The following is a 22,579-nucleotide window of genomic DNA, read 5'->3' as shown; positions in this document are numbered from 1 at the left end:
CTAAGTACTAAAATAATATACTTAAGGACTTTAAGATATGACTGTTCAAATTTTTTATTCTAATTGTGAAGTAAACCGCCATATAATCTTAAGAACTTTCATAAATGTATTTCATATTTTATAGCATGTTATAATGAATATCATTTGCCATGGTGACATATAGGCCCATCGGGCCGGGTGCCTAGTTTTATGTTTACTTATATGATATGTATATTTGTAATTATGTTAATGCACATGTCAAGATAATAAACAATTTACTTACTTACTTACTTACTTACTTACTTACTTACTTACTTACTTACTTACTTACTTACTTACTTTACTTACTTACTCCAATAGTTTTAAAAGTGTCTGAACTGATAACTATATGCATTGAAACATACAGAAAATATATAATCTAGTTTAATACAAACAGATCTAAGATTTTACAAATCATTTAATGATAAGACAATCATCAAACGCCAAAATTCCTGCCATTAAAATGAGTAAACCTATATTAATTCAAAATGTGTTTTAATAGACATACCCTTCATTGGGACATGACGGACACTTCATATTTTCAAGTCGTACCCAAATAACCATTCTCAGATTCGCACTCCTTTACGCGAGACTTTTTATAAAAAATAACTTTCATGAAATTTCAAGAACACGGCGAGTAGTCGCTTATCAATTTAACTTCCTTTCCGAAAAGGAAAATCCAGCATTAATTTCTGTCTAAATCTAAGTCTAAATCGTTGGTTATTACATTGAATCAGTTTCACGTATGCAATAATCTTTCAAATTTATTTTGAAACTGGAATTTATTCTCCCGCCAAGGTAATGCTTTAATAGGTAAATAAAAAAATCATTCCAACTACACAGCGTGTTATCGGTTTAAGGTTACGAGGTATGATCAAAAAGTTCTCGGCTCGACATACTTTTTGCAACTACACGGACATTTACACAAAATACGTCGATAGAAGATTACTGACCGAGTTACGCGCAGTTTTACACAGATTAAGTAACATAAAAGTAGAGGGGGTGTCATTTAGACCAAATGGAGAAAGTTAAAACCAGGACCGTCATTAAGTACCTCTTTAAGAAAGCGATGCCCCCAAGAAATCCATGAAGACTTCACCCCCTTCCTATAGCACTGTGAAAAAATAGGCTGCTGAATTTAAGAGGGGCAGGGAAAGCATTGGAGATGATGAGCGGCCTGGGCGGCCAAAAGAAGCCACCAACGATGAAACTGCCGAAGCTGTGCATGTGAGACAGAAGGCGACACCTACGAAGCATTGCAAGGTTAGAGGGTATCAGCTTTGGTTCAGTTCAGGCAATTCTGACTGATGTCTATGACATGTCAAAGGTTTCCGTAAGATGGGTCCCCAGACAGTTGACTGACGACCAGAAACGGACCAGGCTTGACATTTTAAGATATCTTTTGTCTCGCTACGAGGATGATCCTGATTTTATCTACCGGATCGTAACTCAGGATAAAATATGGGTCCATCACTTCGATCCTGAATAAAAAAAGAGCTTGCGGTGGAAGCACCCTTGCTCATCCCATCCGAAGAAATTCAAGAAGGTGCCATCAGCAGGGAAGATGATGACTTCAATTTTTTGGGATAATCAGGGGCTAGTCATGATTGACTATCTTGAGCAAGGTCGTACCATAAACGGTACGTACTATGCAGACGAATTGAGAAGCCTGTTTCAAGAAGACGCCCCTTAAAGGAAGGGCAAACTGACTCAAGGCGTTCTGATCCTGCACGACAATGCGACAGCTCACACATCCCAAGTTGCAATGGCTGCAACTGACTGCGGCTTTGAAATTCTTCCCCATCCCCCATATTTTCTGGACATGGCCCCTCTGACTTCTACCTGTTTTCGAAACTGAAAACCAAGCTTCGTGGTAGACGTTTTGGAAGAAATGAAGGTGTCATGAAGGCGGTCAATGAGTTCTTTGAGAACCAAAACAGAGAGTTCTATTTTGAAGGATTAAACAAGTTGGAGCACATGTGGGCAAAGTGCGTTGATGTTCATATTGAAAAGTAAGACCATTAGTTACCGGAAGTACTTCGGGCCTAAAACTTTTTGATCAATCCTCGTACACGTGAAAGAAGTTCTTTCTGTATATTTACATATTAAAGTTGAACTTGTGAAACAGGAAAGCACAAGTGAGTATTATTTCACGTTAAGTTATTTAATTATGAGAACACAAACGTAAGATTAAACAACTTTACGACTTATAAAAGAAGGAAGTAGGGATAAATTGTACATTTTATTCTTATTTTAAAACAAGAAGATCGCGACACTGAGCATTTTTTCCGGACATCAACCGTATCCTACTTGAGTTGTAGGCTTTAGTTAATTTAGTATCAACTCTTAAATTACTGTTCGCCAGGGAAGAATAAGATTTAGGTTATTTTGTTCAATAAGAAAGTTTATTTTAATACACATTTTTTCCTCAAGCTAACCCGTTTTTGATATACACTTATCAAAAAGGACTGTGAGTGACACTATCCGAAAGCTTTCTTTTACAATTATTATTATACAGCGATGAGTAGCGGAAGAAAAATTCCCAACAAGAAAACGAATTCAAAATACTATGGTAAGGTTGGTATCGGTTGTGAAGAAATGGATACGGATATCACGGAGCCAGTCACGAGTGAAAGCAATTCATTTATTGAGCAGAGCTTAGATCACACACAAGCTCAAATTCAACAACAACTGCAAAGATCTCTGGAAGGTAATTATATAGTCTGTTTTTAAACAATTACTCGCCAAGGCACAAGACACATCTAAAAGTATAATTCTTTAAGTTCTAATTTAATTGATATACCGGTAAGTTTTTGCCATTAACGGTAGCTGTTGTGTGAAGAAACATACGGTCGAGAGTAATAAAATTGACAAATAAACGTGATCTCTATTCCCGCCATCGCGAAATTACAACAAGTTATTCAGGACGGAGAAGTTGCAAGTTCTATTCATATTCTTCGTGTTTTAATTTAGCTACAAGATGCATTGTAGCATAAATCGGCCATCCAAACTATACCTTTATTATGCAGAAATATGATATTCTTCATTTACACCGTGTATATCCAGTAACGCAGGAATGTGAAAATAATGCACGATTCGTGCAATAAGTAACGAGAATTGTGCAATAAATGGCGGATACCTGACATGCTTTCGGACATGGCTTGACCACCGTTTTGATCTTGATTTGGCTTTTTGTCGACTCATATAAGTACAACAATGCATATTATACATATTTATTTCGATTTTTGGTAGGCAAGTAACAATTACTAAACTTCTAGTGACAGGAAATTGAAAATAAGCTGATAAAATGTGATTCAATCCTTTTTTATAAAGTAACGCCGTTGTACGTGAATAGTGCTTCGCGGTAACGCCGGAATATGGGAAAATGTGATTTTTTTTCATATACTGTATGGTACTGAATTGTTACACATGTTTAACGCCTTTTATCGGCGAATATAATCAAGTATTTGTTGCGTCTTATCAACGCATTGTCTTTGTAACTCTTTTACAAAATAAATGAGAATTAAATCTTGACAAACTTTCAACATTTTGATTGCATATTGTAACTTAATACAGCTTATAATTGTTTCCTGAAATAAATTGTTAGTTGCAAACATGTTGCCAACGTCTGATATTATTAGACAATAAGAACAAAAAAAGTTCCTTTGTAAATAAATTGAATATAAAATTAAAGAAAACAATCAAGAGAAGAAGTGTCTGTATATTTTTTGCCTGAAATAATGCACCGGTCAAGCTTGAAAGTCTCCATATGTCTTTTACTGTGTTGGCGTGATATGAAATCAACCAAAACAATTTTTGGCTGTAGTAATTTGCCTGGTGATGTTCAAAAGTTGAAAAATTGCATTTCCTTATTATCCTCTGCTAAAGTTAAATACATTATAACCCTTTGGGTAAAGTTTTACCCCACTCTTTAGGTTTCTTATTACATGTATATGTTAACTTATATGCGAAAAACATGTGAATCTAAGAGCTTACGCTGGGCATTACTGTAGACATTTACAAATCTAACAGGACTAATAACACTAAAAGAGGCCACCAGTACAAAGTCAGGTCACATCCATACTGAGTAACCATTTGCTTTCTCGGGTAGCTCATTTGTACAAATACATTAGATATTAGATACAAAACTATTTCATAGATTTATCAGGTAAAGGGTGAAATAGACTTAAGATAGGTTGAATATATTTTGTTTACTTTCTCAATGTACTTATATATGGTGAGCTACTAGAGATGTGTTTGTGGAAGAGTTAATTGGTCCATCCCATGAAGGTCTCAAAGTGGACTTTTTTGCGTTTACTATGTCAAATAATTAATAAAGAGTGAGATTTTTTTTTATAATTTTTCGAAGCCCATTTTTATAACTACTATGTCAAACTGCTAGCCCGTTGCTACCCCGTTGTACTTTTCACGCATTGCTAATTCGTACTCAATTCAGCAAAGATTTATATTACGAAGCTTATGGGGCTTAGCTCTGTGGATTCTTGGACAGATTCGAAACTGTGACTATATTTTCGACGCAATCAAACTAAATTAAATTCTGTATGAAATCAAATTAAGTTCCCCACAGATATATACATATATTTGAAAAGTTCTAATACTTGCCGATTAATGGCGTTAAAGATGAGTAGCAATTCAGTACCATATATGAAAACAATCACATTTTCCGGCTTTATTGGGAAGCATTATTCACGTACATCGGCGGTACCTACCCAAAAATGGCTTGAATCACATCTAATCAGCTTATTTTTAATTTTCTATGTCACCAAAAGTTTAATAAATGTCATTTGCCTACCGAAAATCGAAATTATACGGTATAATGCATTGTTGTACTTATAAGAGTCGACAAAAAGCCAAAATCAAGCTCAATATGGTGGTCAAACCATCATTTTTACAAATGATCTTAAAAAGTAAGCAATTTCGTGGAAATAATCTTGATGAGGGAAAAAGAGTAATGTCTTCGCACCCGTATACGGCTATTCCTTTTTTCAGTTTGGTTTAATAAAAATTATATTGACCAGTTTACTTACCGCGTCGGAATTCTTGTCAGGTATCCGCCATTTATTGCACAAATTCTGCGTAAATTTTTGCACGAATCGTGCGTAACTTTCACCTTCCGGCGTAACTGGATATACACGGTAGTTGACTTACATTTGATTATCAAACGCACATTATTTTTTAAATTTCTGAGTTAATTAAAAAAAAAACGGAAAATAAAATTGTAGAAGTCGATGGTGCATGTAACAAGTTGATCCAATAAAATTAGTAACGAAGAATTCTGTCTGACACGCTAAAGTCATTTTCTTTGCTCCAAATGATATATTAATGGCATCTTTTCTTTGTTCTTAATGATATATTAATGATATCAAATAGAGTAGCTCAATAAAGTTAAACAATAACACATCGCATTTTACAGCAAGCAAACAGATGTTGTATGGCGTTTTTGGAAATGTTATAACAATACTAGAGGAGTATGAACGAAGAGAGCTACAGCAGTTTAAAATACAACACAATATCCCACATTCTGAAATCTTCATTCCAGATCAGAGACATAAAACATTTGATGATGTAAGTAAGAAACGTAGAACATGTATTTGCAAAATATTGGGTTAAACAAAACAAGAAATAAAAGAACCAAACAAGAACATTTCTTTGATTCTATTCAAATATCTGTTAAACAATAACATATGGGACACGTAATTTAGTGAGTGTTCGCTTATCTTTATTACTTTCAGATCAAAAGCAATGTGGAATGTCAGCTTTTACTCTTCGAGACTCAAACGAAAGCATGCCCACCAGAAGTATTCGCTGCGCTTCGTGGAGAACTGAAGAGCCGAACACTTGGTTGGTCTGCAGTAAGAGCAGAGATGGGTTTAAAAGAAATTCATCAAACAGATCTTTATATCATGCAGCTTTACGAAATCTTGGTTAAAGGAGGCACATTTCATAAACCAATTAACAGGTATATATCATTATTTGCGAATAATGTTCACAAATCTATATTTGTGATGTTTAATATTTTACAAGTCGAACAATTGTGAAGATATTTGCATAAATGAGCAAGACTACATTAAGGTAAAAAGATACTTCTGATAAAAGAAAACAGTAAATGTCTTCCGACAATGTTTTTGACCTTTAACCGGTACACTTATTTGATGATTTAAAAACGAAAACATTTTTTAAAAATAAGAAAAATACTATATGGTGAAACAATCGAAAATAAGCCAAGGTTTTCGTAGAATTATACTTCTTTCTTAAGTGACAATGTAACAGAACAAGTGATGAAAGATGGCTTCCAAGCTATGATTTATGGCGACCATGACCGTGCACAGCTGGATAAAGAGTTTAAAGAAAATCCTGGTAAAGAGGCAACAGGTCCCAAAACTAGAAGAAGTGAAATGATAAAGGAAGGTGTGAATATTGTTTAAAAATAATCTTTATAATACATGTAATACAAATAAAATCATATGATCACTAAAATATATTTTAACACGCTTAATATAATTGTATTTCATAACAAAACATTTTTATCTTAAGGCTAATATATACTCCCTGAAGGGAGAGCATTTTGTCGACGCCTTGTCCGTGCGTCCTTCCGTCCGTCCTGCACGTATAATTCTTGTCTGGAGAAAACTTGAAAAGTACTTAAGGGATTTGATTTAAACTTAACACAGTGATAGACTCCATTGGGGTTTATTATATTTATAATGTTTGTCCGGCGATAAATGGATAAAAACAGATTTTAATAACTGCTGAATGTTTTCAAAAGAAAATTTATCTGTCATTCTATCGTTAAATGGAATTAAATTATTTGAATTTGGTACAGTGATTTCTACATTTATGTACTTGATGTTGTAAAAAAGACAGTGAAGTAAGAGTATGAAAACATTATAATATTTATCGTAGTCTATATAGGGACTTACAGATCTTTTATATGCAGCGAAAATATCTTAATGTTTGATACATAACTAATGAATATTTTTGTACAATTATATAGGTGCTGACAGAATTTCTCGTGCTCGTGGTGACAAAACACTTGATATCAGTCTCAAAGAAGATGTCATGAAATATGAAAGTGGCGGACCTGAAAATCTAAAATAAAACATTGACAGATGATTAGTGATCTTGTTTCCAAAGCAACCGTTTCAATTTTTGCGATGACTGAGCAAATAAATCAACTGTGATTAGTTGTCTACAGGTTAAAAAGAATATGGTTGTTAAAAATAAAACAAAAGAAGAACATTTTTAATTTGATTTTGTATTGCTGGTAATACCAGAATAAATATTATCAATGAAATATATATTATTTTTTACACATTTATGATATGTGTTCTTGTATATAAATAAATGTATGTACATTCACTACATCAGTAACATTTTTTTAAATGATGTTCGTTGCTATTAGTAATGTTATGCAGAAAGTAAATAAAATTAAAATGTATTCCTGGGTTACCTCTCTGTGTACAATTGAATATTTCAGGACAATTTATTCGCTTTGTCAATCTGATATTGATGTACATATCAGCATGATTGCCGGACGTACGCTTTTATAATGCAAGTTCCGCTATTGATACTGAATAACTCGCACGCATGTTGCTATTAAATATTATCATTGGTACTGATAACGCATAACACTCCCAAAGAAGCTTCCATGAAATGTTAAAAACGATAACTCTTATCTCATTATTATCTTATTATATCATTTGTTTATGAAAGACAAAACTTTTTACCAAGCTATGGATGTTTAAATGAGAACGTTCAAATACAAGAAACTGTAGCTTTAGAGAAAATAAAACGTGGAATACAGTTGTAGTTTTAATTTTACATGTAAATCTTTTGGTTTATACTAATTTATTTTTGTTCGATTGTGTTGGAAGCTATAAGCTTATTGAAACACTCTCGTATTCGTTCCTGGAACCTACTTGTAGTAAGCAATGAGTGTAAAGGTCCTTGTTCACGGAATCCTTAGATTACTTATCCGACGCATTAACCGCTGGCTATTCTATATATATCTTTATTTCCTCCAACACTGAAGAGTTACATGTTATAATGCAACGATGATTCTATATCTCCAAAATAAGAATATAACTTATAACAAAACAGAAACACAGATAGATGTAATCCTTATACTAGTATGAGGACTAGTAAAGCATTAACCTCCTAAAGAAAATGACATGATAGTTAGTAAAACATTGATCATATATGAAAGTTTACATATGACAATGAAACATCAACATGCATTAATTGAAATATGATTGGTAGATAATCCTTGGCATGGATAAATCATTCTTAACGATTTTCTGTGATTTCTTTGGCGCCGCTGTTATTAATACTATATTTCAGTTAAGAATTTGGCAATAGTCACACATAACGGGAAATTTTCTTTTAAAATATTTGCACATCAGTTTAAACAATGAAGAGCAACGTGTTTTATAAACTTGGAAGTGTCTTTGAAAAATCCATATAAGAGCAGACATCAGGCTATTTTTATATATGCATTATACATACGACTACAGGCTGTAGTCGTATGTGTAATGCATATATAAAAATAGCCTGATGTCGTCAACGTGCTCTACGAACAAAGTACGTGCTCGTGTATCATCATTTTGGTTATTACTTTCCAAGCATATCTAGATGGAAAGAAACCTGTTTCTGAAAAGTCATGTACATATGAAGATAGTTTATATTTTCCAAGAACACAGATCATGTCGGGGAAAAGCCTTTAGATTTAGCAGGTCGTGCATAATATGATGTTAAACGATTAACAAAAAAATGCTTAAACCTCATATTTGAATCTGTATGACATAGTTGAGACAAAAAGATAAGTTTTCTTATATCAATAAGGTAAGATATCAGATAAATCCCTAAACAACTGAGAGCAATGTCAGTACGAGTTCCATATGGAACGCCTTGAATCCATTTGGCCCGTTCCAATGGCAGTAACTGGGTCGTGGTGACACCCCTCCATAATTCACTCCCGTAATAGAGCAGCTGGAAGAACACTTTAGTTTCGTAAATACGCCTTGAAGTGATAGGGTTTGGTCCATTTTGCCCTATTTCACAGTTAGTTAAGCGAAATAATGTTTTCCTAAGTTTAAGGCAGCTTTCGGTTATGTCTTCGCGAAGATTCATGTCATGTTTTCGAAGAACGATTTAAATATTTGAAACAAAGATATATTAAGACCACTTTGATACGGTTTTAGTAAAAATGAAGAAATCCAAGTGTGGTCAAATGCTTGTTTCGCATCTAAAAACATGTATACATTGGAAAATTATTTTCCATGGAATATTATACACATTTGCGAGGCATTAATATTGTCACCAAACAGATAACGTTCTTTTGGAAAGGTACCTTGTGATATGTTTAAATGAATGCCACCATCCATTTATGCAAATAGAACGACCTTTTTCAAATAATTTTAATGTCACAGGGTGAGAAAAATGTGCAGCCTGACCGGGACTTAAACCCGGGACCTTTGGAATACCGTTCCGCGGCTCTACCGACTGAGCTATCCGGCCGCTTACACATCTTCTCCCCTTAATAGTGAACAGTTCTGAACCGTGACATACTCCCCCGCTATATTGAAATTCGTTCTCGAATTTCTAATGGGTAAAGAAAACAATGTGAAATTGAACTCAGGGCTTATACCTTCTCGGCCACACGTTGGGTGCCAAATGTCACAGGGTGAGAAAAATTTGCAGCCTAACCGGGACTCGAAACCGGGACCTTTGGAATACCGTTCCGCGGCTCTACCGACAGAGCTATCCGGCCGCTTACACATCTTCTCCCCTTAATAGTGAACAGTTCTGAACCGTGACATAAACAAGATGGAAAAAGGGAGATAGCTGTGTAACTAGCTGGATCATTTCTTTTCTTGTTTCCTCCCTTAAATAAAACTGTTATTATTTCTTTTTTCATATTTATATATGTGTAAGAGAGCATTAAAACATATGATTTAAGAGCTTTGTAATACATTTTATCAATAATTCTACGCCATTAATGAAGTTCTCATAAAATAGATTGTCTTGGCCACAGGCTTTCCTTTTCTTGCATGAATTAAGCGCTGGTTTTACCATAACGCTGGTGATTAGGTATTTTGCACGTTGTTCGCTTCGATAGTTTCGCTTTCAATTGTTTCAAGTTTACCTTCTACAAGAGATTTGTAATCAGAATCAAAGTTTTATCATTATTCATTGAGAATATTTGCGAGAAACAAGATTTCCAGCCCTCGTTGACTTCCTATGGATCTGATCACAGGAACTTGAAATTCTATCAATATTAACGATAATATACAGAATATACCCCAATATTATATAAAAAAAATATTTATAGTATATAGGGGGTATATTTGGATATTATCATTAATATTGGTTATTTGATAGAATTTCAAGTTTCCGTGATCTGATACAGTAATTCCATTGAAAGTCATTTCAAAACCGGGTGTATATTTGGTTCTTGAATTATTTTTATTTACCAATCGCCAAAAATCATTATTGTCTAATTCTGATGCTTTGACTAGCAAACATTTTTTTTATCTAGGAAGGATAAAACGGATTGACGATGTGTTTTCGGTTATAGGATCTTGGCTTTTTTTAAACGTACGTATTTTCCGAAAGTGGTGTCACGTGGCTTTCCGTCGCTTATCCACAGTGCTTGCGCTTGTTTCAAATTTTTGTGTCGCCTCTACGGAGTAGTGGCGACATATAGGGATCACTTCTCCGTCGTCTGTCTGTCCGTCTGTCCGTCTGTCTGTCTGTCTGTCTGTCCGTCCGTCCGTCACAAAACTTGTCCGGACTACTCCTCATAAACTACTGCTGCAATTTCATCCAAACTTTACAGGAATGATCAGTACCAAGTCTAGTTGTGCATATTGTCAGGATTTTTCCGGTTCAATGATTTTTGTCAGAGTTATGGCCCTTTAATAATTTTTAATTTTAAAGTTTGTCCGGACTACTTCTCTTATACCACTAATGCAATTTCAATGAAACTTTACAGGATTGATCTGTAGCTCAAGTCCTTGCGCATATTGCACGGGTTTTTCCGGTTGAATGATTTTTGGCCGAGTTATGGCCCTTTGATAAAAAGGTTTCTTTTTCTGTGTGTTGCCAGATACACAAAAGCTTGTCCGGACTACTCCTCATAAACTACTGCTGCAATTTCATCCAAACTTTACAGGAATGATAAATACAAAATGTAGTTGTGCATATCATCAGCTTTTTGTCGGTCCAATGATTTTTGCTTGAGTTATAGGTTTTTTTAATGTTTGACCAGACTACTCGTCTTATACCACTGATGCAATTTCAATGAAACTTTACAGGATTGATCAGTAGCTTAAGTTCTTGTACATATTGCACGGGTTTTTCGGTTGAATGATTTTTGGCCGAGTTATGGCCCTTTGATAAAAAGGTGTTTTTTTCTGTGTGTTGCCAGATACGCAAAAGCTTGTCCGGACTATTCCTCATAAACTACTGGTGCAATTTTATCCAAACTTTACAGGAATGATCAGTACAAAGTCTAGTTGTGCACTGTCTGTCTGTCAGTCCGTCTGTCACAAAATTTGTCCCAACATGAAATTGGCCATCATGAGGCGACACATGTGATTACTGATCGCTCTTGTTATGTGCAATTTATTGACTGTCATTCCAGTAAGCTTTATTTTAGGTATGAATAAATTTGTTGCTAGATTTACAATCACAACTATTCCAGAGTAAAGTTCATTAATATCGGAAATTGAAAGTGTTGACATCTTATTTGCTAAACGCAAAAACTCGCTTTTTTTCAAGAAAGGTATTAATCCTCGAGGTTCTTTGATTTGACGTTGTAGCGCCGATATATGTCCAAACGTCGAAAAATGTCCAAACGACGATAAATGTCCAAAAATTGACGATAAATGTCTCAATCGCCGATAAATGTGCAAAACTCCTTTAACGATAAATGTCCAAAAAATAACGAAAAATGTCGCAACAAATTAGGTGCTCATAAATGTCCAAATCGGTTAACGATAAATGTCTCAACTTTTCATATGTTAATTGCACTTAATTCTATGATCAACAGTAATGCATCAGCCAGTTATAAAGGTTTCCATAGGGATTAAAAGTACCGATTTAAGTAGCGTTCTCACCAGCATCCCGGCAAAGCCCAGGACCACCCCAGACGATCCGGGATGAAAATATTGTTGCAGTCTCAATAACCCCGGTAGCACTACGGCGATACCCAATTTCCATACTTATAACAACCAGGATGAACTCCGGGCCATCCATGCAGAGTCAAGTTGAAACTACGGATAATGCAGATAGTAAGTGGACGACGGATGACCTAACACGATATTCAAACGCTGTTAAGTCTTCGATCAAAGAGATCATAAAAGCTGAGATCCATGCTAGCACAGCCCCGGATGATGTCGGCATAGTCCCGGATGATCCCGGCAGAGCCCCGGTACGGTCAGATAGAGTGCCGACAATCACCGGTAGAGCCCCGGCAGAGCCATTGATCATCCCGGACGTTGCCGACAGAGTTACGGACGTACCCCGGTCGTTCCTGGATCACCCGACCGACCACCGGGACTCTAGCGGGATGCTTGTGAGATTGTTAAAAAAGTTAAAAAAATGTATTTGAAAATAAGTTGATTGTTGGATACAGTCTATCTCCCTTACTATTAAAAGGGGAAAAAATAAGTTAAACCGAGGTGCATTGTACTGGTGCTTTACACCGGGCACTTAAAGAACCAGGGTCGCCTCTGGAACGGGGCGTCTTCTGTATCATGCACTATCCCCCGAAAAATAATATACTAACAATCTTCAGGGGACTTTGGTCATATGGGCAACCGGTACCAACGATAAAAAAGTCAAATAAAATAAGTTATTATTCCCCCCTTCGAAGAAGTGGGGGTATATTGCTTTGCCCATGTCGGTCGGTCCGTCGGTCCGTAGACCATGCCATTTCCGCTCAATAACTAGACAATGCTTTGGCTGATGGTCCTCATATTTGGTGTGGAGGTTGGTCATGACTAGTAGATGATCCCTATTGATTTTGGGGTCAGTAGGTCAAAGGTAAAGGTCACGATGACCTCACCATGAAAAGCTTGTTTTTAGAAGATATTTTGTTTGTAACATTGTCTCATTGACAACTACAGGGTTAACTCAATTCATGAACCCATGGGTCATATTGGTTCTGCCCCATGGCAATGATATACATGTATTCCATAACAATTTTGTACTATGCATTTTTTATACACATTTAAAAATCTAATGTTATAATATTAAATTGGCTGTGTTTAGGGGGGCATACATGTTTTACAAACATATCTTGTTAACATCTGCATTGCGCTACTCTACACTTATAGCTATATTCAGTGTCGTCACTCGAACTCAACCTCCACTCAAACTCGGGAAAGGCTTCCTTAAGGACGAATTGAGGACGCCTTGGTCAAGGTGAACTCAAGTGTAGAATTGGTATTCATATTTGAAAGTCTTCCTCGACTTACCCGAGGAAGGTTTGAGTAGCAAATCACCCGTAAAATCACTGTTATAGGTGATCTGTTCAATAAAATATACAATAATTACATAATTCATTATGTATATCAATTGGATTTCAAGATAAGTATTGATTTGAAAGTATCATAAATATGAGTTTGGTACAGACATCATTTGTACATGTACTTTTGAAAATGATTTGCAGAATAAAACGTTGACTAATGAGCAAGTGGTCTGTGTACAATAATAATTCATCTATATTTAAATTATATTCTTGCTTCTACCATCAAATTGCTGAAGTCTATCGACAGAATTAATTTATTCTACGTTTTTTGAAAATGTATTAATCAGGTTTTGAGTTATTTTCACGACTAAAGCGCAGTTTGATTAATAGTGAACACTAATATAACTTGAAAATGTGAAACATTTTGGACAGAAAAAGAGGTATGCTTATTTCTACCATATTCATTTATTCAGTTGATGCACATAAACTAATAATTTTCTTAACAGTTGATGAATTTGTCTTTACGTACAAAAATGGTTGTTACTATTAGATTGGTACTTTTGAATATTCATAGAATTGTGTCTTTAAATCTCTTCTGATGCATCGTCGGATACCCACGGCCGAACCATTATCATTCATCAGTGTATAACAGAACAGAAACTGCCACCACAAAGCGGGCCATGCTTTTCTGCTTTGTAATAAAACTTGCCAAAACAGATGAGAGAGTTGGCGTTTTTAACTTGATGATGTCAAATTGGTCTTTCCAAGAAAAGTTCATGAGTTTATTTGTTGTAGACACTTTAAAATCAGTTTCTGGCTTTTTAGTGAGTGCTGAGGTCTCTTTAATAATCTCTGTTGATACACATTTTAAAAGTGCAGATTTATATAGTTCTGATTTTAATAGATGTTTAACTACAGCAGCTGGCCCTTTCCTGTTGACAATAGCTTTAATGGCTGATTTCTCTACTTTGTCTGTAATTATTTTGGACCTTTCCTTCTCATTGTACACCAAAGTTACCTGTTAGAATTCATTTAAAAATTTATGAATATTTATAACAATTCTGATATTTATAACAATATTTTAGTTTCAGGTTAAACACTATTTGAATTTTATTCAGTAATAAAGAAATAGTTTCAATGCCATGTTATATTTTATGACAAATTCATTACTAAACTAGCTCTACCACTCATGAAAATCAGAAATCAAATGAACACATATAACTGTTATTTGTATTAAGGCCTTGAGTCTGTCTAAGATATTACTTGTGATTGATTAAATGACATCAATATATTAAAATTGATCAAGTGCAAACCTGGAATTAAAAATCTGAAATTTGAATAAACTCGTGGCTTTTAAATTAAGTTTTTATGGAAATATTTTACCAGAATATACATTTCTTAAAACTGATTTTATCCAATTTAATTGGCATTGTTACTTGAAATAGATTTTAACTTTAACAATGATAAATTTATTGCACTGACTGTACCTTCACATCAAATGGCTTTCTTGTACATGTAGTCACAGTTTCTGTGCTTGCATCCACCATTTTTGGTCCACAGTGAGTAATGCTAGGTCTCTTTGGGGTTGTGATCTTCTGTGGTGTTCGAAACAAAGACTTCTTACTTTTTGGTGTAACACCACTTGGTGAAGAAATTGTACGCTTTGTTGAACCTGGTTTTGATGCTACAAAATATAGAATTAACCATAATATATATGCAAAACCTTGCCCAGTGAATTTATGTTTAAATACTAGATAAATTTGCATGAGATACAACATGTACTATCCTGCCAATGAAGGATTTGGTTTAACATTGTATTCAGCAGCTATGGTCATATTTCAATTTCCAGCTTTCATATGGAGGAAGACCACCCAGTATTATTCCAGTCACAAGCAGATGTACATGTTGTACCTAGGTAGAACCACTAACCTTTCATTAGCTACCTGGACAACTACTTGTCTGAGTTAGAAAACTAAAAACAAGTTCTTATATATTCATTTCTATAATAAGTACTTGGAACAGTTACAAAGAAACAATAATTACTTATCCCGAACCAGTGATTTTGCAAGCTAATGAATCATCAGACATATAAATATATTTTCTTTCTAAAGAATCAGGGTCAGCTTGGCACTAAAACATACTCGACCCTATCCCAACTTGGTACAGGGCCGAGTTGACCCTTTACTTTTTCTAAATATTAAAAAAAAACAATATACAACGATTTCCCAACAGCTTGTCTATGTTGACAGTTGAGTGACGATTCACCCCTTATTATTCAAAACATTTTTTATTCATTTGGATTGAAAAACATGTATGGTTTGGGAGGGGGGTAGTTAAAGGTCTTCAGCGTACCCATTTATATAGTATGACATGACGTTAACTTAAATGCCACATCAAATGAAAAACAAAAATATTAAAAAGTGGTTTATAAAGTTTGGGAAGCCAGAACTGGAGGGGTGGGTGGGGTGTTGATGTTCGCATCTTTTTGTTATTTTTAACATTATTTTCGTCACTAAACAGCTAAATGAGGGGCTAATCGGGAGACTATTTTTTCAATATTGATGAATACATTTAAGTGTCCATTTTGTGTTCCTACAGAAAAATATGGAAAACATTTTATAGTATACCAATTTTTAACATGCATCCATCGTTTTTTCTAATTGAACTTTTTATATCGTTTCTATAAGTTTTAAGAAAGATAGTCAGATGTCGCAAACACATACATACCAGTTGGAGTAACATGTTGCGTTGATTGTGCTTTAACAACACCTGGCAATTGCTCAAACTTTTGCAAAAGTTCTCTTTTCTCGGCCGCTAATTTACGACCGATTGTCGTTTCATCCTCAGTGCATTTTCGGATTCTATTAAGAATATTCACACACAAGTTACAACAAAATCCAGTAGGTGAAACGTTAATACTTGCAAAAATATCGTTATATTGATATCTGCTTGCAGATGAACTGACTTGGCGATAGTTTTTGCCGTTAATTTTACCAAGACACGTACAACAGCTTTTAACTGTGGGCGCTGCCATTTTGTTTCTTACTGTTTTTTACCTCCGCAGTTGAAGAATACAGATTTTGTTAAACGCGATGTCATTGGTAGATATTTTACGCACCTGTTGCTGTATATCGACGCAAATCGATTCATTTTACCCACGGTTGATTGCATGTTATGTGACATGTTTATCAATCGTGGGTATCCGACGATGTTCTGATGATGCTGAACGTCAACGACACTGGGATGCACAGGGGTACATATTATATCGACTATATATCACATACGTTACACACAAACACCTACCCATTAAGATATGTACCACTATGTCTATATAAATGTCAGAACTGTCACACTAAACGACTGGTGTAAAGCCCATACAGCTACGCGTTTTCATTGACTTAGATGTCTTTGACACGACTGACACGAGCCTGAATGTCCATACCATTCACTTTCCTTGCCAGTCTGTTACGAAGCTTTCAACCGATTCGCATCCGACGAGATTTTGGCTTGAATGCAGACAACATAATCAGGTAATATAAATTTCCACTTTTTCAGTTTATTTTTCTAAAGTAATTAATTCATGATTATATAATTCTTTATAGCTACCCTAGTTGATATATTTCTTCAGAGCTCCTTTGTACGATCCAAAATTCAATGATACGCCGCAACTAGATGATAAATCAAGTCATTATTATCCATGGCTGTACGGAATAGTCCGTAGACAATTCTGGAGATACAGTATGTTCATATAAATACTGCGGTATTCTGATCGGGACATAGATGAGTGTAGTATTTTGTGCGCGATATTAATACGAGAAAGCATGCTCGTGACAGTAACTTGTCACGCTCTCGTTATCTCGCGCACAAAATATAGGCATACGCGAGAGTACGACATTAATGGTTGCGTTTGATTCGAGACTTTTGTCACTTTTCACGTTGGTAAATTAGCGTAAATGTCGCTAAATGTCGCACTCGATAAGAAGGTTAGTTTCGAATCTAAACATTACAAAATATTACATAGAACAAAGGGGTTGAGTCGATAAGGGCATGAATCGGCCCCATAAGGGAAGCAGATGAAAACTAGATATTGAGAAATAATTTTATGTGATTAAAAAGTGCTGAAATTTTGATTTAATTAAGTTAAAAGATTGGGAAATTATGGCCGTTTGAAAATCACTGATTTTCCTAATTTTTTACTATTGACGTCGGCTGTTGGAAGCTAACTGACGCCAAACGCTCTAAAACACGTTTTAATTGATGCGTCTGGGTGTTCTTTCATTGAAATCATGTCAAAAACTCCACAACGTCAAAAACTTCCCTTTATTTACGAGTTTTAAACAAAATCTAATATAATTTTCAGTCAAATTACTTCATGTTTTTGGACAAATCTAATACAATTTATAATAATATATATGTTTAATTTTCTACTGTCGTTAAGATCGGTCCATTACGACGTATCAACGCATGGCCGTAGGACAGTGGGAGCTAGGGGGGCTTAGCCCCCCCCCCCCAATTATATCGACCGCTATTGTAAATCATATGCAATCCCCCTCCCCCAATGATTGGAATAGCCCCTTTAAAATTCTTGAAAACTCTATAAGATGTACTATATATTGAAGACGAAATTAGTGAAAATAAGGCAAATATACCACTAAAATAGTGATGACTAAAAAATACGTTGGTCCAAATGTGTGTGACAAGTTTAGCGCCCCCTAACAATCCTAAAACCGTTCCTACGACCCTGCAGCGTACAGCTTCCTTGTACGATTTGATCGGATGATCAAATGTAGGCAGATATTTTTTCTAAATTATACAAAATCATCTTTTGTTTTTCATTGCAATAATAAAGGTGTGCGATATATCCCTGATGCACATGACAAAACGTACACCTCTGAGCACCCGGAAACGTTAATTCGTGGGTTTGTCCCTCCTGGAATTAAATACATTACATGCCTTAACATATGAGTTTTCATCATGTCATGATTTGATTTGAAAACACTCAGTAAGGTTGATCGGATATTGTAATTATGTGCAAGCTTTATACCTGCCATACACAGACCCTTATTCTGATGAAGTTTCAGTCATGGATCATAAACAAGCATAAAATGCTATCTCACAAGGCTCTTTTAGGCGGCTGGCTACTCATTGCTAAAGGACGATGATGATGATGATGATGAGTGAAGGTGTCGTATAAGATTGGTCAAATCTACCTGCCAATGAAACGTATGTATGACGAAATTAATACGTCTAATAACAATGGAAGTAACAATGTGCACTCAGTAATGCAAAGAGACTTTTTTCCTGATTTGTCCAGATGTTTAAGCAAAGTGACGAAATGCACCGTTGAACATATTGCATTGGAAGTATGTTTCGATTGTGCATTAATTTGTTATGTTTGTTTTTAAATCTACCAAGTGAGTGTTGGTTTTCTTTACTGGAATTCCTGGGATAGACTTATGATTATGTGTTGAGGAAAATGTCATGTATCGGAAGTTACTGTTGTAAACAGTTTAATTGCAGAGACATTGAATTCAAAATTGAAACCAGAACATATCAATGTATAGATCTTTCCAAATAAGGTGAGTTAATTAGATTTTACGAAATATATATTTTTTGGATGCACTGTGTTGCAAACTGTACTCTAATCTGATTAAGAGACGAATCATAAACAAAGAAAAACTGATTCTCAAATATAACTTAAACGTTGACATTTCGTAAAAACCCTTGTCAATCAATTAAATATTGGAGAGAGGCTGGCGTCAAAATGACGTCATGGTAACGTCAATTATAGAAATTCGCTTGAAAAAGACATTTTTGTTCCTATTTTTTCAAAACTTTGTTATCAGCCCACACTTTACGAAACTTAAAATTTTCATAGAATCAAGAGCATTAAATAAAATTTCGTAAAATGTGGGCTGATATCAAAATCTCTATCAGAAAAGGATAGGTCATTGACGCGTAAAACGAAATATGAGATGTTATTGAAGATGATTACTCCCGTGAAATGATAACTTTATCAGACTTTTCCTACGCTGTTTGTTCTCAAATTTTGAACAAGACCAATGCAATGTTAGTGATACGAATTTGTGATGAAATTTTAAATGAATTTGACGAATTTTCAATGCTAATACTTAAGTAAAGCCATCATGTCCTAATTTTTGGACGTGAGGATTTTACATTAGCTTGAAATATATTGATGCATTCGGCGAGTGAATTTAGCACTAACAGACCAATTTAATCCAATAGAGTGAACTTGTAATGTTAGTTCGATTGTTAAGAAATACAGCTGTAGTGAAATAATGAATCTTTAGTGAGGTTCAAAAACGCCGATTTTATGGGGCCATTTCTATATCTAAACGACTTGATCAGTCCTTTAACTTCATAGCAACTCAAGTTGACACATAGCAACCTTCTACATATTCCTACAAACCATCCTAAGGTCCAAAGCAAACAACCTTTCGCCCTTAGCAACCGTCTTTTAGTCCATAATATCAATATAGCACCCTTAGCCATCGCTTGACTGCTTATGGCAACCACTGTCATGCCCCTAGCAACGGCTTTTTGGTCCATAGCAACATTTAGCGTCAGTCGATTTTTTGCGACGTTTAGCGTCAGCGTTGCGACATTTAGCGTCAGGGCAATTGCGACGTTTAGCGTCAGTGTTGCGACGTTTAGCGTCGATTGCATGTTTATTCTCATAACAGATTCACCGAGACAGGGGTGATAACTAAACATATCTGGTTATCTATTTCAGGATTTGTCTAACCTCTTCGCATCTAGTATCATTGGGAACAATCTAAAGTTCAATTTGCTGTTGTTGAATGAACAGGATGAGTTTGATCTTAAGGTAATACATGCATTTTTTGTTTACTTGACTTATTATCACTATCTCAATCTGTGTAAAATTGCCAATAGTCCAGATAATCGTCGGTATGCGAGGGTTCTAATACCGTAAGGCGAATCAAGCGAGGAGCAGGGGGGTCTGACCCACTTAGAATTTGAACATTTACTTTTGTTAAAAGAAAATCGTAGACAATTTTGGTTAACTACTACCTCATTCCTTTAATTAAGGATCCCCCTCGGCAAAAATCCTGGATCCGCCCATGTTCTGCATTGAAATTAAAAACGCCTTTTTTCGAAATATATGTAGATCAAGATGAAATAAAAATAGATTTGTTAATGCAATAAGTTTTTTAATTGTAGTAAATATTAATTAAATATTAAAGTTGTACGAACTCTACTTAAAAAAAACCAAAACCACTTTACACTTACTACTCTATAATGTACTATAGTATAAGCATGCCACGAAGTATGAAAATCACTCGGCAATATATTCACTGTATGACGTACATGTTCTACATGCATAACCACTAAAAACTTATCATGACCATTAATCGACGTACTTTTACCAAATCATGACGTACGATTAGTGCTGTATGACACTCTGTTACCATGTAACGAGGTATAAAAACCACTATATATGACGTACTATAACAGCTTTACGACACACGATATCCACTATTCGACGCATGGTAACCACTCTTAATATGACGTACAATAACGGCTTTAAGAAGCACAATCACTTTATACTACGCATTGTGACCACTTTACGACGCACGATAACAACGTGCGACGTAGGATAACAATTTTACGATGTACGATAAAAATTCACGACGTACAATAACGACTTTAAGAATCGCGTACTGTAACCACCATACGGCACACGATAATCACTTTACGACGTATCATAACAATCATACGAAGAACGATAACCATAACTATAACGACGTAGTAGTAGACGATGTTTTCTAATATTATTCACTTATTTTCAGATGTTTGTGTGTAGCTGCTGTTGTTGCAACATTGCAAGCGGTCAAAACATATGGGTGTTTCGGATCTGTATCTGTGACTGAATATAGAATACTGCATGATTTAATAGACGGAACATACAAAGTCCCGGTCAAGGAGAGGACCAGTACTGAAAGAGCATTAATACGGCGGTATTCAAGAGCCAGACAAAATCTTCAAGTAATTGATAACAAGATATATTATAACGGAAAAGAGCTCTTACATGAAAAGAAATGTAAATATGTTGTCAAGGAAACATTCACAAAATGTAAAGGATCGGACATTCGCAAAGTGTATCATATTCTGAAGAGAAAATATTCAGGAATCACAGTGAAAATGGTACAAGCAGAACTTAATAAGTTACCTGAATATCAAAAGAAAAATTTAAAGTTCAAAAACAAGGCCGCACTTAAGCATGTGACTAGTAATAACGTTCATGATGCTCTACAAATAGATCTGGTAGATATGTCTAGAGACCCAGTTATTCATAAAAAAATTAAGTGCAAATACATTTTAAGTGTCTTAGACATTTTCAGTCGGTTTGTTTGGCTCAGACCTTTGCCCTATAAATCTGCAATAGCAGTAATGAAACAATTGAAAATCATATTTTCGGAATTCGGAAAACCTAAAATAATTCAGCATGACTGTGGAAAAGAATTTACCGGGCAAGTCAAACGTCTTTTGCAAAAACTAAAAATTAAAGACATCAAAAGCCGCCCATATCATCCTCAATCGCAAGGTAAAGTGGAACGTATGCACAAACATTTAAAACAAAAAATTGCTTTCGACATATCAAATGTAAATAAGTTCGGTGTTAATTGGGAGAAAATATTGCAAGTCTACCAAAATATTCTTAACAACGAACCCAAGGAATCTCACGAACAAAGCAGAATCTTTAAGTTGCACAAGAAACAAAATTCGTAAAATAAAGGACGATGCCCAGGCAGCAACATTTAGATTGAATAAAAGAAACGACAAGCCAGTTCAAACCACGACTTACAAAATTAATGAAAGAGTAATGGTAAGATATAAACCAAAATGTTCATTAAACAAAAAGAAATTTGTGGTTGATGGTTTTATAAGGAAACAAGAATAAGACTATAAAGGAGAAAACATCTAAGAAAAAATGGGTAAATGTAACTGATATAGCGACGCTTCCACCAGAATGTGCGAAAAAAAATAAGACGAAACCATAAACAACACTATTACATTCAGAGA

At 35.0% G+C, this 22,579-nt stretch overlaps 3 protein-coding genes across 3 annotated transcripts in view; 1 reads left to right on the top strand and 2 right to left on the bottom strand.

Moving 5' to 3' along the window:
- LOC132739032 (uncharacterized) overlaps positions 1 to 804 on the bottom strand; it is a 45,562-nt gene extending 44,758 nt beyond the window's left edge. Inside the window, exon 1 of the mRNA XM_060726681.1 lies at positions 527 to 804. Coding sequence (XP_060582664.1) covers positions 527 to 582 — 56 coding nt within the window. The 5' untranslated portion in view covers positions 583 to 804. The remainder of the gene's footprint in view (positions 1 to 526) is intronic.
- Positions 805 to 2,535: 1,731 nt separating this feature from the next.
- Positions 2,536 to 7,822, top strand: LOC132739031 (uncharacterized). The gene is made up of 5 exons (XM_060726680.1): positions 2,536 to 2,728; positions 5,453 to 5,604; positions 5,772 to 5,998; positions 6,296 to 6,447; positions 7,034 to 7,822. The coding sequence occupies exons 1-5, from the start codon at positions 2,539 to 2,541 to the stop codon at positions 7,135 to 7,137; spliced, it is 825 nt and encodes a 274-aa protein (XP_060582663.1). The 5' UTR covers positions 2,536 to 2,538; the 3' UTR covers positions 7,138 to 7,822.
- Positions 7,823 to 10,223: 2,401 nt separating this feature from the next.
- Positions 10,224 to 16,718, bottom strand: LOC132739033 (uncharacterized). The gene is made up of 5 exons (XM_060726682.1): positions 16,241 to 16,718; positions 15,001 to 15,197; positions 14,169 to 14,531; positions 13,521 to 13,572; positions 10,224 to 10,306 (listed from the first exon to the last, which is right to left on the bottom strand). The coding sequence occupies exons 1-5, from the start codon at positions 16,545 to 16,547 to the stop codon at positions 10,224 to 10,226; spliced, it is 1,002 nt and encodes a 333-aa protein (XP_060582665.1). The 5' UTR covers positions 16,548 to 16,718.
- Between the last annotated feature and the right edge of the window lie 5,861 nt (positions 16,719 to 22,579).

The sequence above is a fragment of the Ruditapes philippinarum genome, unplaced genomic scaffold, assembly GCF_026571515.1.
Source record: "Ruditapes philippinarum isolate M1 unplaced genomic scaffold, ASM2657151v2 ctg3054_1_1_1_1, whole genome shotgun sequence".
NCBI lineage: Eukaryota > Metazoa > Mollusca > Bivalvia > Venerida > Veneridae > Ruditapes > Ruditapes philippinarum.
Note: the sequence above shows the minus strand (reverse complement) of the source record. Positions and strands in the feature narration are given on the sequence as shown.

Bases quoted from the DNA above. Each gene is read 5' to 3' on its own strand.
- LOC132739033 (XM_060726682.1), bottom strand. From the start codon at position 16,547: ATGGCAGCGCCCACAGTTAAAAGCTGTTGTACGTGTCTTGGTAAAATT. The intron at 15,198-16,240 runs GTATGTATGTGT...TATATTTTGTAG, and splicing joins GCAACATGTTACTCCAACTG to CATCAAAACCAGGTTCAACA. The intron at 13,573-14,168 runs GTTCTGTTATAC...TTTATTGAACAG, and splicing joins GCTTTGTGGTGGCAGTTTCT to ATCACCTATAACAGTGATTT.
- LOC132739031 (XM_060726680.1), top strand. From the start codon at position 2,539: ATGAGTAGCGGAAGAAAAATTCCCAACAAGAAAACGAATTCAAAATAC. The intron at 5,605-5,771 runs GTAAGTAAGAAA...TATTACTTTCAG, and splicing joins GACATAAAACATTTGATGAT to ATCAAAAGCAATGTGGAATG. The intron at 6,448-7,033 runs GTGTGAATATTG...ACAATTATATAG, and splicing joins AAGTGAAATGATAAAGGAAG to GTGCTGACAGAATTTCTCGT.